At 46.1% G+C, this 17,919-nt stretch overlaps 1 protein-coding gene across 2 annotated transcripts in view; it reads left to right on the top strand.

The window, feature by feature from the left end:
- Window positions 1-1,818: 1,818 nt before the first annotated feature.
- PRKAG2 (protein kinase AMP-activated non-catalytic subunit gamma 2) overlaps window positions 1,819-17,919 on the top strand; it is a 201,297-nt gene continuing 185,196 nt past the window's right edge. Inside the window, exon 1 of one of the 2 annotated variants that reach the window (XR_003709227.2) lies at window positions 1,819-2,866. Coding sequence is in view for 1 of the 2 variants with exons in the window: in XM_028751341.2 (XP_028607174.2) it covers window positions 2,768-2,866 (99 nt within the window). In the remaining variant the exon portion in view is untranslated. The remainder of the gene's footprint in view (window positions 2,867-17,919) is intronic. The other variant, XM_028751341.2, reaches the window with a different exon arrangement.

The following is a 17,919-nucleotide window of genomic DNA, read 5'->3' as shown; positions in this document are numbered from 1 at the left end:
ACTAGCCTTTGCCTTTAGACAGCAGAAAGAGTGAATCTGTAGAGGAGTATCAGTTTTTAATATAAAAAAGATAGATTGCTGACATTTTTGTTGCCTTAAATGTTTGTAAGTTATATTTTATATAACTTAATGTTTGTAAGTTATATTTTATTGCTTGCACTTTATTACTGGTGGATATTTTGTTGGGGGGTTGTTGCTGTTGGTTTTTTTGTATCTAGATCTTGTGAATCACGTGAAAATTGTTCAGTTTGGTTGTGTATTTTTTAAATGTTAATTTATTGTTTATTACTACTTTCGCTATGTTGCAGCTATGTGTCCTTTTCCTGTTGCAAGCCGCCTTGAGCATGGTTTGAACTGTGGAACTGTGGCACACGAATAAAATTATGTATGTATGGAATGGCAGAGACTGCCCTGGGGTGGAAGATCACGGCTCTTCTGCATTTCTAGTTTGTCTTAATTTGCCTTGCCTCTCCTTCTTGCTTTGCTATCTACAGTATTTTCAACACATGCAAGGTATATTCCATTAAAAAATGGCTCTCGTTTTGTATTCTGCCTTCAACAGCAACAAAGCACACACATGCACACAGAGTATAACAACATACACGTGAAAAGGCCCTTTAAAAAGCAAAGGATTAGTATCAGGCATGGCCAAACTTGGCCCTCCAGATGTTTAGGGACTACAGTTTCCATCATCCCTGACCACTGGTCCTGTTAGCCAGGGATGATGGGAGTTGTAGTCCCAAAACATCTGGAGGGCTGAGTTTGGCCATGCCCGGATTAGTTTGACATTCGCCCTGCCCCACATTTGAACATGGCCAATTAAAAAAAAAAAAAAAAGGAATTTGAAAATGAAAAAGCTTGTTTATTCCTATGGTATGCGGTAACCAAAATATTCTTTAAAATATGATAAGACTTTTAAGCAGAGGCTGTGTACCCCTTCGTCCGCCTTTGCCCAGCTGAAGCCGTTCCAGCTGTTTCGGACTACAAATCCCATCCCACGCAGGCCGGGGCTGATGGGAGTTGTAGTTCTAAACAGCTGGCAGGGTTTCAGCTGGCCAAAGGCTTGCCTTCGCCAGCAGCTTCGTGTCCAAACCGTGTAAACCTTTCGCCTGCAGCTGCGGCTTCGCCCTCGGCCAGCGGCAACCGGCGCCACCTGCCGGCCGCGCCTCTGGCAGAGAAGGCAGCTTGGGCACGACCGACGCAGCCTTTCGCAACGGCGCCTTGCCCGAGGCAGGGGAAGGAAGGAGCCGCCTTCCTTCTGCGAACCCAGAAAGCGCGTTTGTGCACAATCGCGGCTCTCCCGCCGCCTTACCCAGACCAACAACGTTTGCAGCGCAGGAAAACTCAAACTACACGCATCCAAGCATTATTATTATTATTATTATTATTATTATTATTATTATTATTACCGGGGGGGGGTTGCTCCTCGTAGGGAAGAATATTGATGCCCTTTTCAAAATATCATTCCCCTATTTAATGTTTTTTTAAAAGAGGGTGGCATATAGCATGGCTATGCAGCTACGCCCCGATTTCAAAGCGGGATCAAGCGATTCCTCCCCAATCTTCGCTCCATCTGCTCAGGCGATGATCAAGAGGAGGAGGAGGAGGCAGCCCCGGGGATGTCCTTGAAGACGGGATCCCCCGCCGAGATCCTTCCTCAGCTCGACCTTGGTTCTGGAGACGCGCGGAGGGGCGTGGGCCGCGGGGCGGGGCGCGCGCTCTGCGTTGGGGGAGAGAAAGTTGTCTTTCGTGATTTTGCACTTCCTGTTCGGCTGCAGCGTCCTCCTCCCTTCTCCTCGATTGCGAGGAATATATATATATATACACGCGCGCGCAGAGCTTGGCGACTGCCTTCCCTGGCTGGGTTTCCTTGCTCGCTCGCGCGCGCTCCTTTCGCTTGGATCTTGTGCAAGCAGCTGTCAGAAAGCGTCCTCGCTTGCAGAGCGCGAAACGGGAACCGCAAGCAGTGCTGGGTGATGTGCTCACCTCCCTCCCTCCCTCTCCGGGTCACTTGTGTTTGCAAACTGTAGCCGCCTGCCTGCCTGAGAGTCTTGTTTTGCAGCGCGAAAGGAAACCAGCTCTTCAACGCGAATTGCATCTGTTCCTCCTCCTCCGTAGTGGTGGCTGGCGCTGGGGCGGACCTGGGCACTGGAGCCCAGACTTGGCACTACAGAGCAGAGAGGGAGGGGGGGGGGGCTGCTTTTCTGCAAAACAGCCTCCGCATTCAGATTAATCTGCGCGATTACTCTCAATTGTGTTGGGTGCACCTCCTTGCTTTCGCCCTCCGGGCACGCTGACTCAGAGGACATGCCCATCTCCTGCTGCGCGGGGGGAAGGAAACTTTTGCAGCCGCCCAGAAGCTCGGGCTGCTTCTGAATCGGCCCAGGAGTTCCCTGCTGCAGCCTGAGCTTTCACCCACCTTGGCTAGCTCTCTCGCCGCCTTCCAACCATTGCGCTTTTTTCCTGCACGATGCGAGGCGCCTTCTTCCGCCTCTCCTTCCCAGACCCATCCCGTGCCCTTGAGGACCCCGAGCAGCCGCTGTGGTCGTAACACCCCACCTCCCTCCAAGCTTGGGACGTCCCTCTTTACAGCCAAAGGCTCTGGAAAAACAACGCAATATAAAACGAGGAGCTCAAGCGACCCATCACTTGGCACGGAGGAGCTTGGAGAGGGTTAGCCGAAGAGCCTGGCTGGAGGAGAGACCTGGCCGGGCCGGTTCCCGCGGGCCTCTCCTCCGACCTTCCCGTCGGAAGGGACATCGGAGAGATGGGAAGCACCGCTATGGACACCAAGAAGAAAGATGCAGCGCCCGGTGGCAAGAAGAGCAGCGGCCAGAAGAAGCGCCTTCTGCGAGTCCACATCCCAGTAAGTTGCGCCTGCCTGGTCGATCTCGTTCTGTCTCCCTCTCCTTTCCCCTGCTCGATTCCTAGCACTGAAAAGCGAGTTATTGTTGTCTCTTCTTTTCTCTGGCCAGTTGAGAGCTATGGAGAAGTTGATGCACCTCTCCTCCACCCCCCCATCCCAAGGATTATGTTCTCTCTTTTGCAGCAACAGGTTGGGAGGGGGTGGGGCACGAAAGGAATGCACTCATGCCTGTCACTCAAAAGCCACAATTGGGGAACGGCTCTTTTTTTTGGGGGGGGGGGTGGAAAAGGGTGAGAGCAATGGGGCAGCCGTGCCCTGACACTTTGGCGGCCGCCTTTTTCTAGGGAGGGATTTATGTGCAATGCAACCCCTTTTAAGAAAACGTGTTTACATTTTATAAGCCAAGCTGTCTGGAAGGTTATGCAATAAAGGTAAAGGTAAAGGTACCCCTGCCCGTACGGGCCAGTCTTGACTGTCTCTAGGGTTGTGCGCCCATCTCACTCAAGAGGCCGAGGGCCAGCTTTGTCCGGAGACACTTCCGGGTCACGTGGCCAGCGTGACAAAGCTGCATCTGGCGAGCCAGTGCAGCACACGGAACGCCGTTTACCTTCCCGCTGGTAAGCGGTCCCTATTTATCTACTTGCACCCGGGGGTGCTTTCGAACTGCTAGGTTGGCAGGCGCTGGGACCGAGCAGCGGGAGCGCACCCCGCCGCGGGGATTCGAACCGCTGACCTTTCGATCGGCAAGCCCTAGGCACTGAGGCTTTTACCCACAGCTGTATTTTGAAGTACAGTGCAAAATAAAACAAAAGCCCTTGGAGAGAGAAGCAACCCCCCCCCAAGCAAACTCCACCCCCATTAAAGCAAGTTTGCAAGGGGGTAACATGGTGCGAGCAACAGTAACAGCCCTGAAGCAGCTGTGGATTGGAATTAAAAGGCCTGGGGGAGCAGGAAGAAGCATAGGCACCAGGTGAGTCTCTGGGGGTGGCATTCCTTACTTAGAAGTAAGCCCCATGGCATTCAATGGGACTAATGCTCAATGAGCGTGCACAGGTTTTACAGCCTCAGTCTGGTTTCTCCGCCAGCTGGTCGTGGGCTCCAAATGCTTCCCAAGGCTCAGAGAGGTGAAGCCCAGTTTGAGGACTGTGATGCTACACAGACACCCACGTGCATCTGCTTAAACCAGACTCCAGCCTGAATGGAAAACCTGCATTGGCCAGATCGTACAAGTGAATTAAAAAATAAAGCATTGATTGCCTGCCTTCTACTCACGACAAGCTCACATTCATGCAAACTGCTGCACGGAGACTTAAGAGGGGGCTTAGTTTGCAACCCTACACTTGCTTCCCCGTATAGGGTTGTACTGTGAAGGTGCCCTTGATCACCATACAGTACTTTTAAAGCAGCTCTTTGGGTTTGAAGCTGTCCTGGGATCTAAGCAACTTTTGCCTTGAAGGTTGCGCACTTCTCATTGTGCAGCTCCTGGAGAACATTCGCTAAGATGGTGTCCTCCACATATTTTGGACTTTGACTCCAATAGGCTGCCTGGGACTGATGGGAGCTGTAGTGTGAAACATTTGGAGGGCACCTGGCTGGCAGAGGCTGCTTTAGACAGGGCGGTATGCAAATTTAATAAATAATAGTAATAATAACTGCTTTGTGAGAAGTTCCAGGATTAAAGGTCCTCACTGCTAAACCATATGAGAACACAAAATGTTCCCTTTATATGTTGAGTTCCAGGACACAGTATACCCAAGTTTTCTTGTGCATCATATATAGGATATTGATATGGTGCACCATATATAGGATCACACTGCCATTAACCCTTGATGTCCTGTTTGCCATAATCTAAAATGGCTTAGATAACCCATAAGAAGGCATTGAAAGAGGAGGAAATGTTCACCCTCATCTTCTCATCTGATCTGCAACAGAATGAGATGGTAGCATCTCAAGGTGGCCAAATAGCCTCCACCACTTCAAACTGATGGCGGTGGGCTTGCATTTAGGATGGCTCTTCTCCCCCATGCAAAGGGCGCACACCTCAAAAGAAAACAAAAACATCCATGGAAGCAGAAGCTAGTGCAACAGAAACCCTGGAGCACTGTGGCAAGACAATGCTGTAGAAACAAAACTGAGCCAGATCGACCAATTGGACTCACTATATAGCAGCTTCTGATGTTCCTTAGTGTGTTAAGTTTCTTGCAGACAGTTGAAAGTGGTCTCCATGCTACCCTTTTCACTTTTTTTCACTTATTACTTGTATGGATCAGAGCTGGGAAAGTAGAGGTATTAATCCTAAGGGGCGAACTCTGTCGACTGTAGCACAGGGCATCACAATCCCCATTTCCTGTGAAAAGAGGGGTGACCCAATGGAACTGCACTACTTCAGCGGGACTATTGAGCAAGCAGAAGTTTGCGAGCGCTTGCTGCGACGTTCCTTGATGCCTTTGGGCATGTTCTGTAGCTCCACATACTTTTCGTCGGGCGTGACAGGTATTCTCTCTCACTGGCGTTCAGACACTGAAGCATCGCTGAGTAGTGAGAAGAGCATTGGAATAAACTATGCACAATCTGATAGTGAGGAACAGGTTCGCTTGTAATAATGCCCTTCCTGTGAGTTGCTTTGTGAGCACGGGGAAGTGAGAAATGGTTCTGCACGCGGAAGTGAGGAGCACCTTAACCCATAATACCTGTCGCCACACGAACAGGATCCCAGCCTGACCCAGTATCAGTTCTTTATTGTTGGCCTGTGAATTTATATGCTCGGTCATCAACACAGATGAGAATCCCTAGTCTGTGTGCATATGCATCGAGGGCAGAGGAGACTGGAAGTTTTAACTGTTTTTGAATCTTCCTCACTGTGATTTGGCCATTCAGTAAGTTGTCAGGCGTACAGGAAACAGCCTTACAATGATTCAGTTCATAGGAGCCAACTCCTAGGGGCTGAGATTCCTTTGCCCCTCTCCCTCATAAAATATTTGAGCCCCCCCCCCCAAATTGATGGGCATTGCCATTCAAATGTGTGTGTGTGTGTGTGTGTGTGTGTGTGTGTGTGCCATGTCATGTGATCAGTTACATGGGGCAGGGCTTACCTGAACCCCCATATTCAAGTTGACACCCATGATTCAGTTTCAGACCATTGGTTGGTCTAGCTAAGTATTGTCAACATCCAGTGTTCGATATTCACCAGGCATTCTGTTCTGGCGACTGTAACCCTGGTTTAAGAAGCTATTTGGCTCCTAGCTTATATATCTGAGTTTCTATCACTACATCAGAGGGTGGGGAATCAGTGGCCCTCCATATATTGTTGGGTTCTGCCTCTGTCCAGCATGGTCAGTAGTTAGGGATAATTGGAATTCTAGTCCATTGAAGAGCCATAGGTTTGCCACCTGTGACCTACCCTGGCTGCCATTGGCTGTCCATACTTTCAGAAAGAGTTCTTTCCAGGTCACCATCTGAAGATGCCAGGGTTTGGATCCAAAACCTTCTGCATGCAAAGCATGTTCTCTACCCATCCCCATTTTAATTTGCCTTAAATTATTTTATGAACCTCCAGCCTAGAGAGTGACAAGTTCTTAGTAGCCTCACCTTAGTCCTAACCACACTTTATTGGAACTGAGGCTGTAAAGATTATGGTATAATCTCTCACACACTCACCTGGAAATTACACCTCTTGAACACAGTGGGATTTGTTCCTGAATAAACACATACGGGATTGTGCCGCAAACTCTCATTTAACTCAGTGGGACTTGCTTCTGGGTTTAGGACTGACCTGTGGTCATTTTGGGAGAATAACTGCTATTTTGTGGTATGCAACCAGGTGTGTATGTAGAGGTCTATGAGCAGTGACTGCCTCTGCAAGGGAGATTGCTGGCTGGTCGGAGCAGTCAGAGAGTGTGTTAGGGTTGGAGTGGATGGAAAATTTTCCTGCTTTCTGTTATGGAACAACAGCAAAAGGGACGTTGTGCTGCTTCTGTGTTGACTGTGGGCAGGGGAATTTCCCCAAATGTCAGATATCCCCTTTTCCCCAAGGGCAGGGACCCAGTCATATGTGCAAAAAGAGAAGTGTTACCACTATTGATGATTTGCATTACCGACCTTTACCAGCAGGCGCCAGGATAGGTTACTGGTGGCGCTGTGCGCTAAACCACTGAGCCTCTTGAGCTTGCCGATCAGAAGGTCAGCAGTTCGAATCCACATAACGGGGTGAGCTCCATGTCCCAGCTTCAGTCAACTTAGCAGTTTGAAGGCACACCAGTGCAAGTAGATAAATAAGTACCACTGTGGCGGGAAGGTAAACAGCATTTCCGTGCACTCTGGCACTCTTCACAGTCCTCCGTGCGCCAGTAGTGGTTTAGTCATGCTGGCCACATTACCAGAAAGCTGTCTGTGGACAAATGCCGGTTTCCTCAGCTTAAAGTGAGATATAATAATAATAATAATAATAATAATAATAATAATAATAATAATAAATTATTTATACCCCGCCCTTCTGGCTTGGTTTCTCTAGCCACTCTGGGCGGCTTCCAACAAAAGATTACAAATACATTAAAACATCAGTCATTAAGAACTTCCCAAAACAGATGAGATGAGAGCCACACCCCCATAGTTGCCTTTGACTGGACTTAACTGTCCAGGGGTCCTTTACCTTTTACCTTCTACCTTTAAAGCAACATAATATTCAGAATTAAAAACAGAACATATTACAGTCACAGGTAGGGTGGGCTCTGAAAACACACCTCTCAAGGGTCAAAGACCAGGCTAAATGGGGTGACATCCTGCCAGGAGTAGACTGATAGCCAAGTCTTTCAATTGTCCTCGCATTTGTGGTGGCAGCCAGAGAATTGTGTGCACAAGTTCCTGTTTTTTGCTCTTCATGTGTGCCACAAAAGTAGTGTACATAGCACCTCTTCCCTCACCTTGAGCTTTTCTTGAGATAACTTATTGGTGCGTTTCCTCTAATCTGTCTCAAATGAGAACTTCATTTATTTTTATAGCAAGGCACACAAAAATAAACTAGGAAGTGTCTTGGTTGAAAATGGAAGGTTCCTTCACCACAGCCCCACTTGAGGTAAATATCCAAAGAAATGCACCCATAAACTGAGATGAAAGTTTAAAGATGGACTCCTTCAGCTCTTTCTAGACACTGCCTTTATTGCATAACAAGTGCAGTCAATAGTCGTTGGAAACTCGTGCAACAGATTTCTTTCCCCTTTCCCCTCAGGTTAGTGTGGCTTGTTGGGTTGGGATAAAGTTGCGACATTCTGGCATGCGGACTGTATTATTTTTGTCATTGGTAAAATCCACCCACCCCCTCCTTACTTAGCAAGAGTATTTGTTGTGATAGAGAGAGAGGCCAGCATGGAACATGATTGAGCAAGAAACAGGAATGCCCCGTATGCAAGAACGCTTTTGACTGAGGTGATTTTGGCTCTGGTTTGTGTGTGTTTTTAACTTGGCGAGGTTTTCTTGCGATGCTTCTTCCTTGTGGTAAAATTGCCAGCTTCTACGTCCTGTTGAAGAACAGAATGCTATGGCTGATTTTATTTATTTGTGCAATATTTATGTATATTTCCCAGTAATTTATTTATTTTACATTTATATATCCTCTAAGGAGTTTAAAGTATCATGTGCGATTCTCCTCGTCTTTGTTTTATCCTCACGGCAACCCTGCGAGGTGGGTTAGGTTAGTAATAATAATAATAATAATACGTTTTTATTTATACCCCGCCCTTCCCGGTTCAGAAAACCGGGCTCAGGGTGGCTAACAACAAATTTAAAACACTTAATTGTAGAAGCAGCATAAAATACAGTATAAAAACATGAATAACAATAAAATTCAACGTTCAGAAATCAATTTGGGGGAAATCCATCTAATAAGCATTAGATAGTCACCAGGGCTCGCTGGCTGAATTAGTCCTACTTGGGCCAGCGAGGTGGCCAGGGGAGAATTAGCTGTGGGGTCTCAGAGCCGGTAATCTTCATAAAATGGGAGGGGGAGGGAAGAGAAGCAAAATAAAAAATCAGGCTGAATTCAAATTAAAGGCCAGGCGGAATAGCTCTGTCTTACACGCCTGAAGGAAGGAGGTTAAATCCTGCAGGGCCCTGGTCTCATGGGACAGAGCATTCCACCAGGTCGGAGCCATCACTGAAAAGGCCCTGGCCCTGGTGGAGGATAGCCTGACTTCCTTAGGGGCCGGGACCTCTCAACTATGGTTATTCATGGACCTTAAGGTCCTTGTGGGGGGCATACCAGGAGAGGCGGCCCCGTAAATACGAGGGTCCTAAGCCACAAAAGTAAGAGAGACAAGCGCAAGGTCACCCAGTGAGCTTCATTGCTGAGTGGAGATTTGAACACTGGTCTCCCAGGTCCTGGCCCACCACCCTAACCAGTATACCACACTGCTCCCTGGGCCGTTTACAGTAGGACACAAACATGGGCTCTGGAACAAAATAAGGCAAAGTTGCTGCTTGCAGAGTTTCAAAAGAACTCATTTTATGGCAGATGTGTCCTGTACCAACCCCATCAAAAGTGACTGTGAAAATTGGACCATTGAAAGAAAAGAAAGAGTTTTGCTCCATTCATAACAAACCATGGTTAAGGACATTTAACCTTGGTTTGGCACGATCTCTGAAATGTATAAGCCACATTTTGTTATTGGTTGGTAAAGTAGAACTTGTATTTTGAAGTTGGCGCTTTCAGGCCACCGTTTATGCCAATCTGCGTTGAGAGAGCAGGAATCAAATTCGATTGATTGATAATGGTAATGATGACACTTCTTCTCAGAGACTACCCATAAAGCATGTTGTACTTCTCAAGGTATTTCAAAAGCAAGCCTGTTCCTTTCTCCACATCCCTCATTTGCCATGCAAACACCAATCTTGTTGTTTTGTGTTTGTGATGTCCACAACAGTTTATACGGTTTGGAAGCGTTACCCGCAGGCCTGGTGACCCCTGCTTCAGGATACCACCAAATTTGGCTCTCACCATCGCAGAGCTGTTGTGCAGCCAGTGGAATTTTGCTGTCTGGGCACTTTGCAATGGTTCTGTGGCTTTCTCGGCCCTGACCCAGCAACGCTATCCGTAGGAAATTTGCAAGGTGAAAAAAGGCAAGTCCCACAAAAGTGACTCCTGTACGGTCTCGGATGCTGGCAGTGTGCTTCTGTAGGAACTGGTGAAAGTCAATAGCCTGTCTGTGTGGCCGTGATCTCCATCCCAACAGTTGCACTCTGGGCCTGAGGGCTCTGCCCTTCTTTCTTCAAAATACCTCCAGTAACATGATTTTTAGAGGAAGTGGAAACTTGTGGGCAGAGCAGGGCTGTTTTGCATGTTGCCCAAAGAGAGAGTTTTCAATAGCGTCAGGGCTCCAAGAACCCAAGTGGTTGTCTCCTTATCCTCTCTGCGCTGCTAGTTCTCTTTTTGCTGTAACGTTTCACTTTTCCTTCTTGAAAGGGGGTTTACCTTTTCTCCTGAAGCCACTTGTGTTGCTTGACTTGGCTAGGAGTGAGTTGCAAGCTTCCCCACTCTGTAGTTTGCAGTTCAGGTTACCTGTGCTGTGGAGTAGAGACCCTACATTGTGTGTGTGTGTGTGTGTGTGTGTGTGTGTGTGTGTGAGAGAGAGAGAGAGAGAGAGAGAGAGAGAGACTTAGAACAGGAGCACTTAGTTCCAAGCTTGAGAGAAGATCCTTACTTAGGCAAATGGGTTGGGCATCTCTGCCAGGTGAGGTTTGCCAATGCAGCTACTTCCTCCAAGGAAAAAGCAGTTTCGCCCTGCTGTGGGACATTCAGATCTCTGCACGCTGATCATTGCTGTGGATGCTTGATGCTGGGCTGTGGGAGAAAGTGGCGAGTGGTGAAGTCAGGAGGAAGGAACTCAAAACAAAGACTGATTTCTGTGGAAAGGAGGCATGCTTTCGAAAAGCTGCTCTAATGTTTATAGAGAATTTTTGTTTACCTTTAGGAATCCTTTGCTTTGTCAATTTGCTGCTTTCCAGTACCTTCTACCATCCAAGTTGGTGACGATCAGCTGGGATGATCTACATGCAGGTCATGCTTCAACACTCTCCCACCCCTCTTGGTCTATCACCCCCCCCTCCCTTTTCTGGCAGTGTCATTTGCAATGGTTTAGCGAATCCATTTAAACCACATTGTCGCAGAGGATGCAATGAGCACTTAATGGGCTTGGATTCAACAAACTGTCTGTATATTTTTTGCAGATTTGCCTGTGGAGTCCGTTTCCACTTCTGTTTGATTCTCTCCCCACCACACGCTTCGCAAGCCGGTGATGCCCAAAATTAAAAGCTCAATTGTGTTGATTTCAGCCCTGAGGCACTTCAGCTATGCTCATCAATGCCTTGTTCATGCTTTGGCTTTTGGAACATCGTGGAAAATGCTTAAGACCCCGACATTTGCAGTGATATGCCAAACCAAATCACCCCCTTTTGGGGGATGGAGGTTAGCTTCAGATTATCAATTCTACACAGGTTTGGACCTCTTCTGATTTGGCCTGACAGTTGCACTATAAGTATGTAAGGAGAACTCTTTCCACACTCTCTTTGTTGGCTATTGAGTCATCATGACATGCAGACTCCAACTATTTTCTTTCTCCTGCTGCTCCTTTTCCTTTTGGGCTGCCTTAGCGTATCATTTGTGTTATTTCAGCAGCTCCTGTCTGTGCAGAATTACTTGTCAAGAGAGCTTTTCACCAGTAAGGTTTCCACCCCACCCCTCCTTCCTTTTTGTTACCAGATCATACTTATTATTCAGAGGATTCTTAAAGGTAAAAGAGGGAGGAACTCACAGCATGTGTGTAGACGATTTGTCAGTTGCTGCAGCGCATAGTCTAGGAAGCTGGAGGCACATTAAAACATAAGACACTTCTTTAATTTTCAGGTAGGTAGCTGTGTTGGTCTGACGCAGTCGAAATAAATAAGAAAATTGTCCAGTCGCACCTTAGAGACCAACTAAGCTTGTTCTGGGTATAAGCTTTCATATGCATGCACACTTTGAAGCGCTACTGGACAATTTTTGAATTTTTTTGACTGCTTTAATTTTGTGTGTCCCCCCCCCCCCATCCAACCCAATACTGTCTTCTCTTGACTGGAAATAGTTCTCCAGGATCTTCACATCTTCCGTTACCAGATTCTTTTACCTGGAGATGCCAGGATTCAAACTTTTGACAATGAACTACAGTGGTACCTCGGGTTACATACGCTTCAGGTTACAGACTTCGCTAACCCAGAAATAGTGCTTCAGGTTAAGAACTTTGCTTCAGGATAAGAACAGAAATCGTGCTCCGGTGGCACGGCGGCAGCAGGAGGCCCCATTAGCTAAAGTGGTGCTTCAGGTTAAGAACAGTATCAGGTTAAGTACGGACCTCCGGAACGAATTAAGTACTTAACCCGAGGTACCACTGTATGGTCTCCCAAACTGGTCCTGTTTGGGTTGTTGTTTTCTGGCTATGCTAGCTGGGATCATCCTAAGGTGAAATGCCCTACAGATATGCTCAGAGCATTGGAAGGGCGAGACTGGGATCTAGCAAACTTTCTCTCTTCCGACTGTTGCTATTGGTCCCAAAAGAAGGTTGGATTTTTGGGGTGCCTTGCCTGTAGCGGCTCTGCTGTAGGGTTATACATTTGCCGTAGCGCTTGGACATCTGGAATGTGTTCTGGTGAGCTGGAACACCAGTTAAGGAAGTGTTTAGGATGGGACTTAGCATTGCAATCAGTTGTGTTGTTGCTGTGTTGCAAGCCAGCCTTGGATGCTGCGTTGAAGCCACGGCGACCTTTGCTGCATTGCAGTGTTGTGTGAGGATCCTGCTGTGTGGCACGAAAGTGGATTGAGCGTGGCTGGAGGTGGATGACTCACCTGCATTGGAGTGACTCCTGGGTGCTTGAAGGCATTCCAGTCATTCCAGAGCCAGCTATAAATTTTGTGCCCTGGAGAGATACATAGCTATTAATCATTCTTAATGATTTATTCAGTACTTTTGATGTGCAAGATGGAGTGATCAAGAGCATTTCATTCACCCCGACAATAGGACAGTTAGGTTGGTCCCCACAATTATGAGCCTTGATAGCTCAGTTGGTTAGACCATGGTGCTGATAACGCCAAGGTTGCAGGTTCGATCCCTGTATGGACCAGCTGCATATTCCTGCATTGCAGGGGGTTGGACTAGATGATCCTCAGGGTCCCTTCTAACTCTACAGTTCTATGATTCTATGTCCTTTTAACATTATAATCCTTGGTTCACAAATAAAGGAATTGGAAGTCGGATGAGTCTAGTCTGTGAATCTATGGATGCCCTATACAAATTTAAAGTTCTGCATCTTCTACTATCATGCCTAGTTTATTTTTTTGCCATTATACTATAATTCCCTTTAAGAGGGGTTTTGCAATTTATGGGTGCTTTTGGACAGGGGCTAAATAATGCAAATGGGTTGTTTGCAAAGGGTTTTTTCATCTCTCTCTCTCTCTCTTACTAGATCTATCCTGGAAAGAGTAAATTTGGTTTAAATTGGGGGGATTGGAACTGGCATTTTGATGCCAACAACATTGTGTGGATGGTGCAAAAAGAAAAAGAAAAAAAAGAGAGGAATGCAATAAACCCCTGCCTGAGAAATCCTCCAATTAACTTGTAAGAATGGGGTTTAATTCATGTCTCCTTTATTCCATATATTTATTTGGAGTATTTGTTACAGTGGTACCTCGGGTTAAGTACTTAATTCGTTCTGGAGGTCCATTCTTAACCTGAAACTGTTCTTAACATGAAGCACCACTTTAGCTAATGGGGGCCTCCTGCTGCTGCTGCACAATTTCTGTTCTCATCCTGAAGCAAAGTTCTTAACCCGAGGTAATATTTCTGGGTTAGCGGAGTCTGTAACCTGAAGCGTATGTAACTTGAGGTACCACTGTACTTTGTTGCCCCAAGAGGCTGTCTGAAAGCAGCTTGCAAAAGGTTGTCAAAAGAAAACATGATTTTCTGAATTACGCATTTATTTAGGATTTGGATGGTGCTGGTGTTGAAGGACTTACGAAGGTGACCCACAAGTGACTTGATCTGATTTGGGGCCAGTTACCTCTCTCCATCTCTCTGTCTCTCCCCCCCCCCCAAAAAAAAACCTCTGCTATGTAAGCCCCAAAGAGAGGCTGCTGAATCATTCTACATTGCTCATTATATGTGTATTCCTGCCAATTGTAATGTGCTGAAGCCCAAATTCAGCCAGAGGCATCTAGATTCTCCTGTCATGGCTAGAAGTCAGTTCAGTTGTTTAATGGTACTGCTACTCCTGTGAAGTACTGCTTGTATAATTATCCAGTGGAATACTAGTCTATAATGATGGATTGGCGGACTTCAGAACAGAGCCGGCCCACCCATGAGGCAAGGTGAGGTGACTGCCTTGGGTGGCAGGATCCACAGGATCAGCAGATTCTGATATACAGCTTTATTCCACCCCCTCCACTTGTTCCTGACGTAGATTTTCACTCACCCCTTCTTCCTTGGCAGCGACGGAGGGTGCCATTTTGTGGTTAGCCTCAGGTGCCAAAATGTCTTGGGCTGGCCCTGCTTCAGAATGATATGTATCGAACCTGCATTTGCCTTGCCAATTTAGCACCAGCCTTTAAAATCAACGACACAGCCGTAAATATAGCATGCAAGGGCTTGTCTGGACATCTGCTTCCTGCATTTTTTGTTTTGGTTAAGAAAACCATAGTATATCAAGACATGTTATTGGTCTGTCTAGCTCCATATTGTGTACTCTGAGTAGGGGAGGAGTAGAGTTCCTCCTTACCTCTGTTCTTTGAGATTCTTTCAAGTGGAGATGAACCTGGGATTTTTTTCATACAAAGCAAGGGCTTTAACCACTGAGTTTTGCGCCTTCAGTGATGGTGATGGGATAGTGTCCTCCACAATCCCTGAGGTTGCAGCCTGTTGCCCCCTCACCCGCCACAAAGTGTGGGGAGAGAGCATGTCATAACGGCATACACAGTTGTCCTCCAACAAAGAGGACTGGCCAAGGGGGCTTGCGAAGAACAGCCGGGACCCCCTCATGAGTTGGGCACTAATGGTAGAGCCTGCAACCGGGATATAAGCTCATGTATGGCTGCATACAGGACGCAGGTGGCGCTGTGGGTTAAACCACAGAGCCTAGGACTTGCTGATCAGCAGGTCGACGGTTTGAATCCCCGCGACGGGGTGAGCTCCCGTTGCTCGGTCCCTGCTCCTGCTAACCCAGCAGTTCGAAAGCACGTCAAAGTGCAAGTAGATAAATAGGTACCGCTCCAGCGGGAAGGTAAACGGCATTTCCGAGCGCTGCTCTGGTTCTCCAGAAGCGGCTTAGTCATGCTGGCCACATGACCCGGAAGCTGTACGCCGGCTCCCTTGGCCAGTAAAGCGAGATGAGCGCCGCAACCCCAGAGTTGGTCACGACTGGACCTAATGGTCAGGGGTCCCTTTACCTTTTTATGGCTGCGTACACACCATATTATTTCCCCCAAATAATCCTGGGAACTGTAGTTTACTCCTCACTGAGCTACAACTCCCAGCACCCGCAACATACCACAGCTCCTAGGGTTATTTGGGGGAAATAATCTGCTTCCAGCGTGTGTTTCAGTGTGTGCTGTGTACCAGGCGTTTTCTCAGATGATCTCATCCCCAACACAAACCCAGCATCCCAAAGCATCAATACTTGAGTACAATGGATGCCCATCTATTTTGGCCCTATGTCTTCGGTGGGGCTTCTTCCCATAGATTAAAATATGCATTCTATAACAATCCAAGCCAAAGTATAATCTTAAGGGCTCTGGCAGCCTATCTATTTGGCTTATGGACTGAACTTTGATTACTTAAGAATCCAGATTCCAGAAGAACGAAGAGTTGCAAAACAAATATGTTGTGTGGAAACATGTTTTGAATTAATAGGGTCTTGGGGAGTTAATTTACACTTTTGGTTAAGGGCTGATTTATGTCCTAAGTCATTATTTTGGAAACTCTTAAGCCAGGACTGTTTTGGTTCAGGAAGATCACCCTTTCCCCTTGTTGGTGGAATACCTTTTTCTAAATGCTTCCATGAGCAGTAAAATCCACCTGACCTAACTGATTTAACAAATGCATGGCAATACACAGAATAGGGTTTTTTATATTAAAAAGGATGGAAACGTTCGTTTGTGTTGTGTATGAATGCAGAAACACCAGTGAAAGCTGATCTGATTCGGACCTGGGGGAGGGTAGAGGGTTAAGACGCCCTACTCCCCACACCAGGGTCCCAGTCCAGACATGCCAGACATAAACCAGCAGCAAAGCCCAGATCCACACTATACATTTAAAGTACATCCAACACACATTTAAAGCACGTGTCTTCCCTCAAAGAGGAAGCCGTTTGCTTTAAAAGTGTCTTGGCTGTGTCTTAAATGTCTGGTGTGGATCTGTGTTGGCTAAGTGGCTTAAGGCTTAAGGCTGTCAGGGTGACAGAGCAGGGTCTTTTCCATAGTGGCCCCAAACTTTTGAGGTATGTTTCCCAAGGTGAATATGTCTCAGCCCAAGCCTTCCTGCTTCTAACAAACACTGCGAGACCACCTTGTATCTCAAGGCCTTTGAGGGCTTACTTTTGAGCAGGGTGGATTTGATTTAAATCATGATTTAAATCACTAGTCAGTAAGACTTGATTTGAATAATTTTTTTTACAGGAAGACTCATTCTTGCTGGTATAATCTTAATATTTACAACCAGATGAAGGTTTCATTTTTGGAATAATCAATTTTCAGAGTAGATTTTACAGTTATATCAAAAATTACTGATTTGGTTATACTATTAGAAAAACATAGACTGATAAAAATGATGAAATTATTGTTTATATTTGTACTTTATTGGAAGGGGGAAAATGATCATTTCCTTAATAACAATTTAAACAATTTATTTAACTAAAACAATAACATTATAGCATATGTATCCATATTTGTTAACTGTTGTGGTTAAACGTTTAAAAAAACCAAAAACCTTAGACTGAGTTTTAGCACGCATGAAAAACAAAAAACAAATCCTTATTTCCTGATGAATAGCCTTTGGACTATAATGCAACTTAAATAGAAAGCTATCTTTGGAAAGATTTTTCCTCCAAAAGCACTTTATTTTAAAAATCCGATTTAAATAATTTTTTTTGATTTAAATTTTAAAAAATTGATTTAAATTTTAAAAATTAAATGTTTTTGATTTCTTAAAAAAAATTATAGATTTTTATCCACCCTGCTTTTGAGTGTCTAAAAACTGATTATGTCAGGATGTTTTTGGCTGACTGTGTTTATACAGAACATATTTTTTTGCTGCGATTTTATGCCTTCATTTGCAGAGTTTGGTGTTTACAGTTTTGCAAGCGAGTTCTTTTGGAGCCGGACAGTAGTTCTTTAGAGAGCAGAGGTTGGTTGATAGAGCTGCTGTTTCCCATGATGTGGAAGTGCAAATTGTATTAGTCTCTGGGTCAAACAGGCTTTGCAGGTTGGTTTTTGAAACTCTGCAGAAACAGGTAGAGAGAGATCGAGAGATCCTACTGATGCCACGACGCTGAAAAAGCTGTCTTCTCTTCCCAGCCCAAGAAGTCTTTCATTGAAATAAAAATTAAAATATTGCTTACTTTACCTGCTCTTGCTCTGCAAGTCCTGCTTGGGAACTTTGGCTTTCCCCTCTCCTTTCCCACATGCAACTGTTGTTTCTGCTGCAGTGGAAAGCCTTGTCAATTCCAATATTGCATGGTCTTCGGAGCTCACTGGGGGGAGAGAGGAGTCTGGGAACAATGTAAACAAGCCTAGCCAGTCATTTCCACTAATTGTTTTTGTGGGTTGCAGAAAACATAAAGCGGGAGAGAAGGGGAGAGGCGGTGGGAATGTGTCTGCTTTGGAAGCTGGCTACATTAAAAATAATAATTATCATAGTGCTGTGCATGGTGGCTCTTGAATCCTTTCCTCTGATGTGGTGGAGCTTCGGATAGGAAAGTTCTAGATCGGAGCAGGATATGAGAGCTCTTGGCTCCTGTACAGCCTATAAGCCCAGTGAGAATAG

This window comes from Podarcis muralis, chromosome 12 (genome assembly GCF_964188315.1).
Source record: "Podarcis muralis chromosome 12, rPodMur119.hap1.1, whole genome shotgun sequence".
Taxonomy (NCBI): domain Eukaryota; kingdom Metazoa; phylum Chordata; class Lepidosauria; order Squamata; family Lacertidae; genus Podarcis; species Podarcis muralis.
The sequence above is the reverse complement of the archived record's forward strand: the minus strand, read 5'-3'. Positions and strand labels throughout refer to the sequence as shown.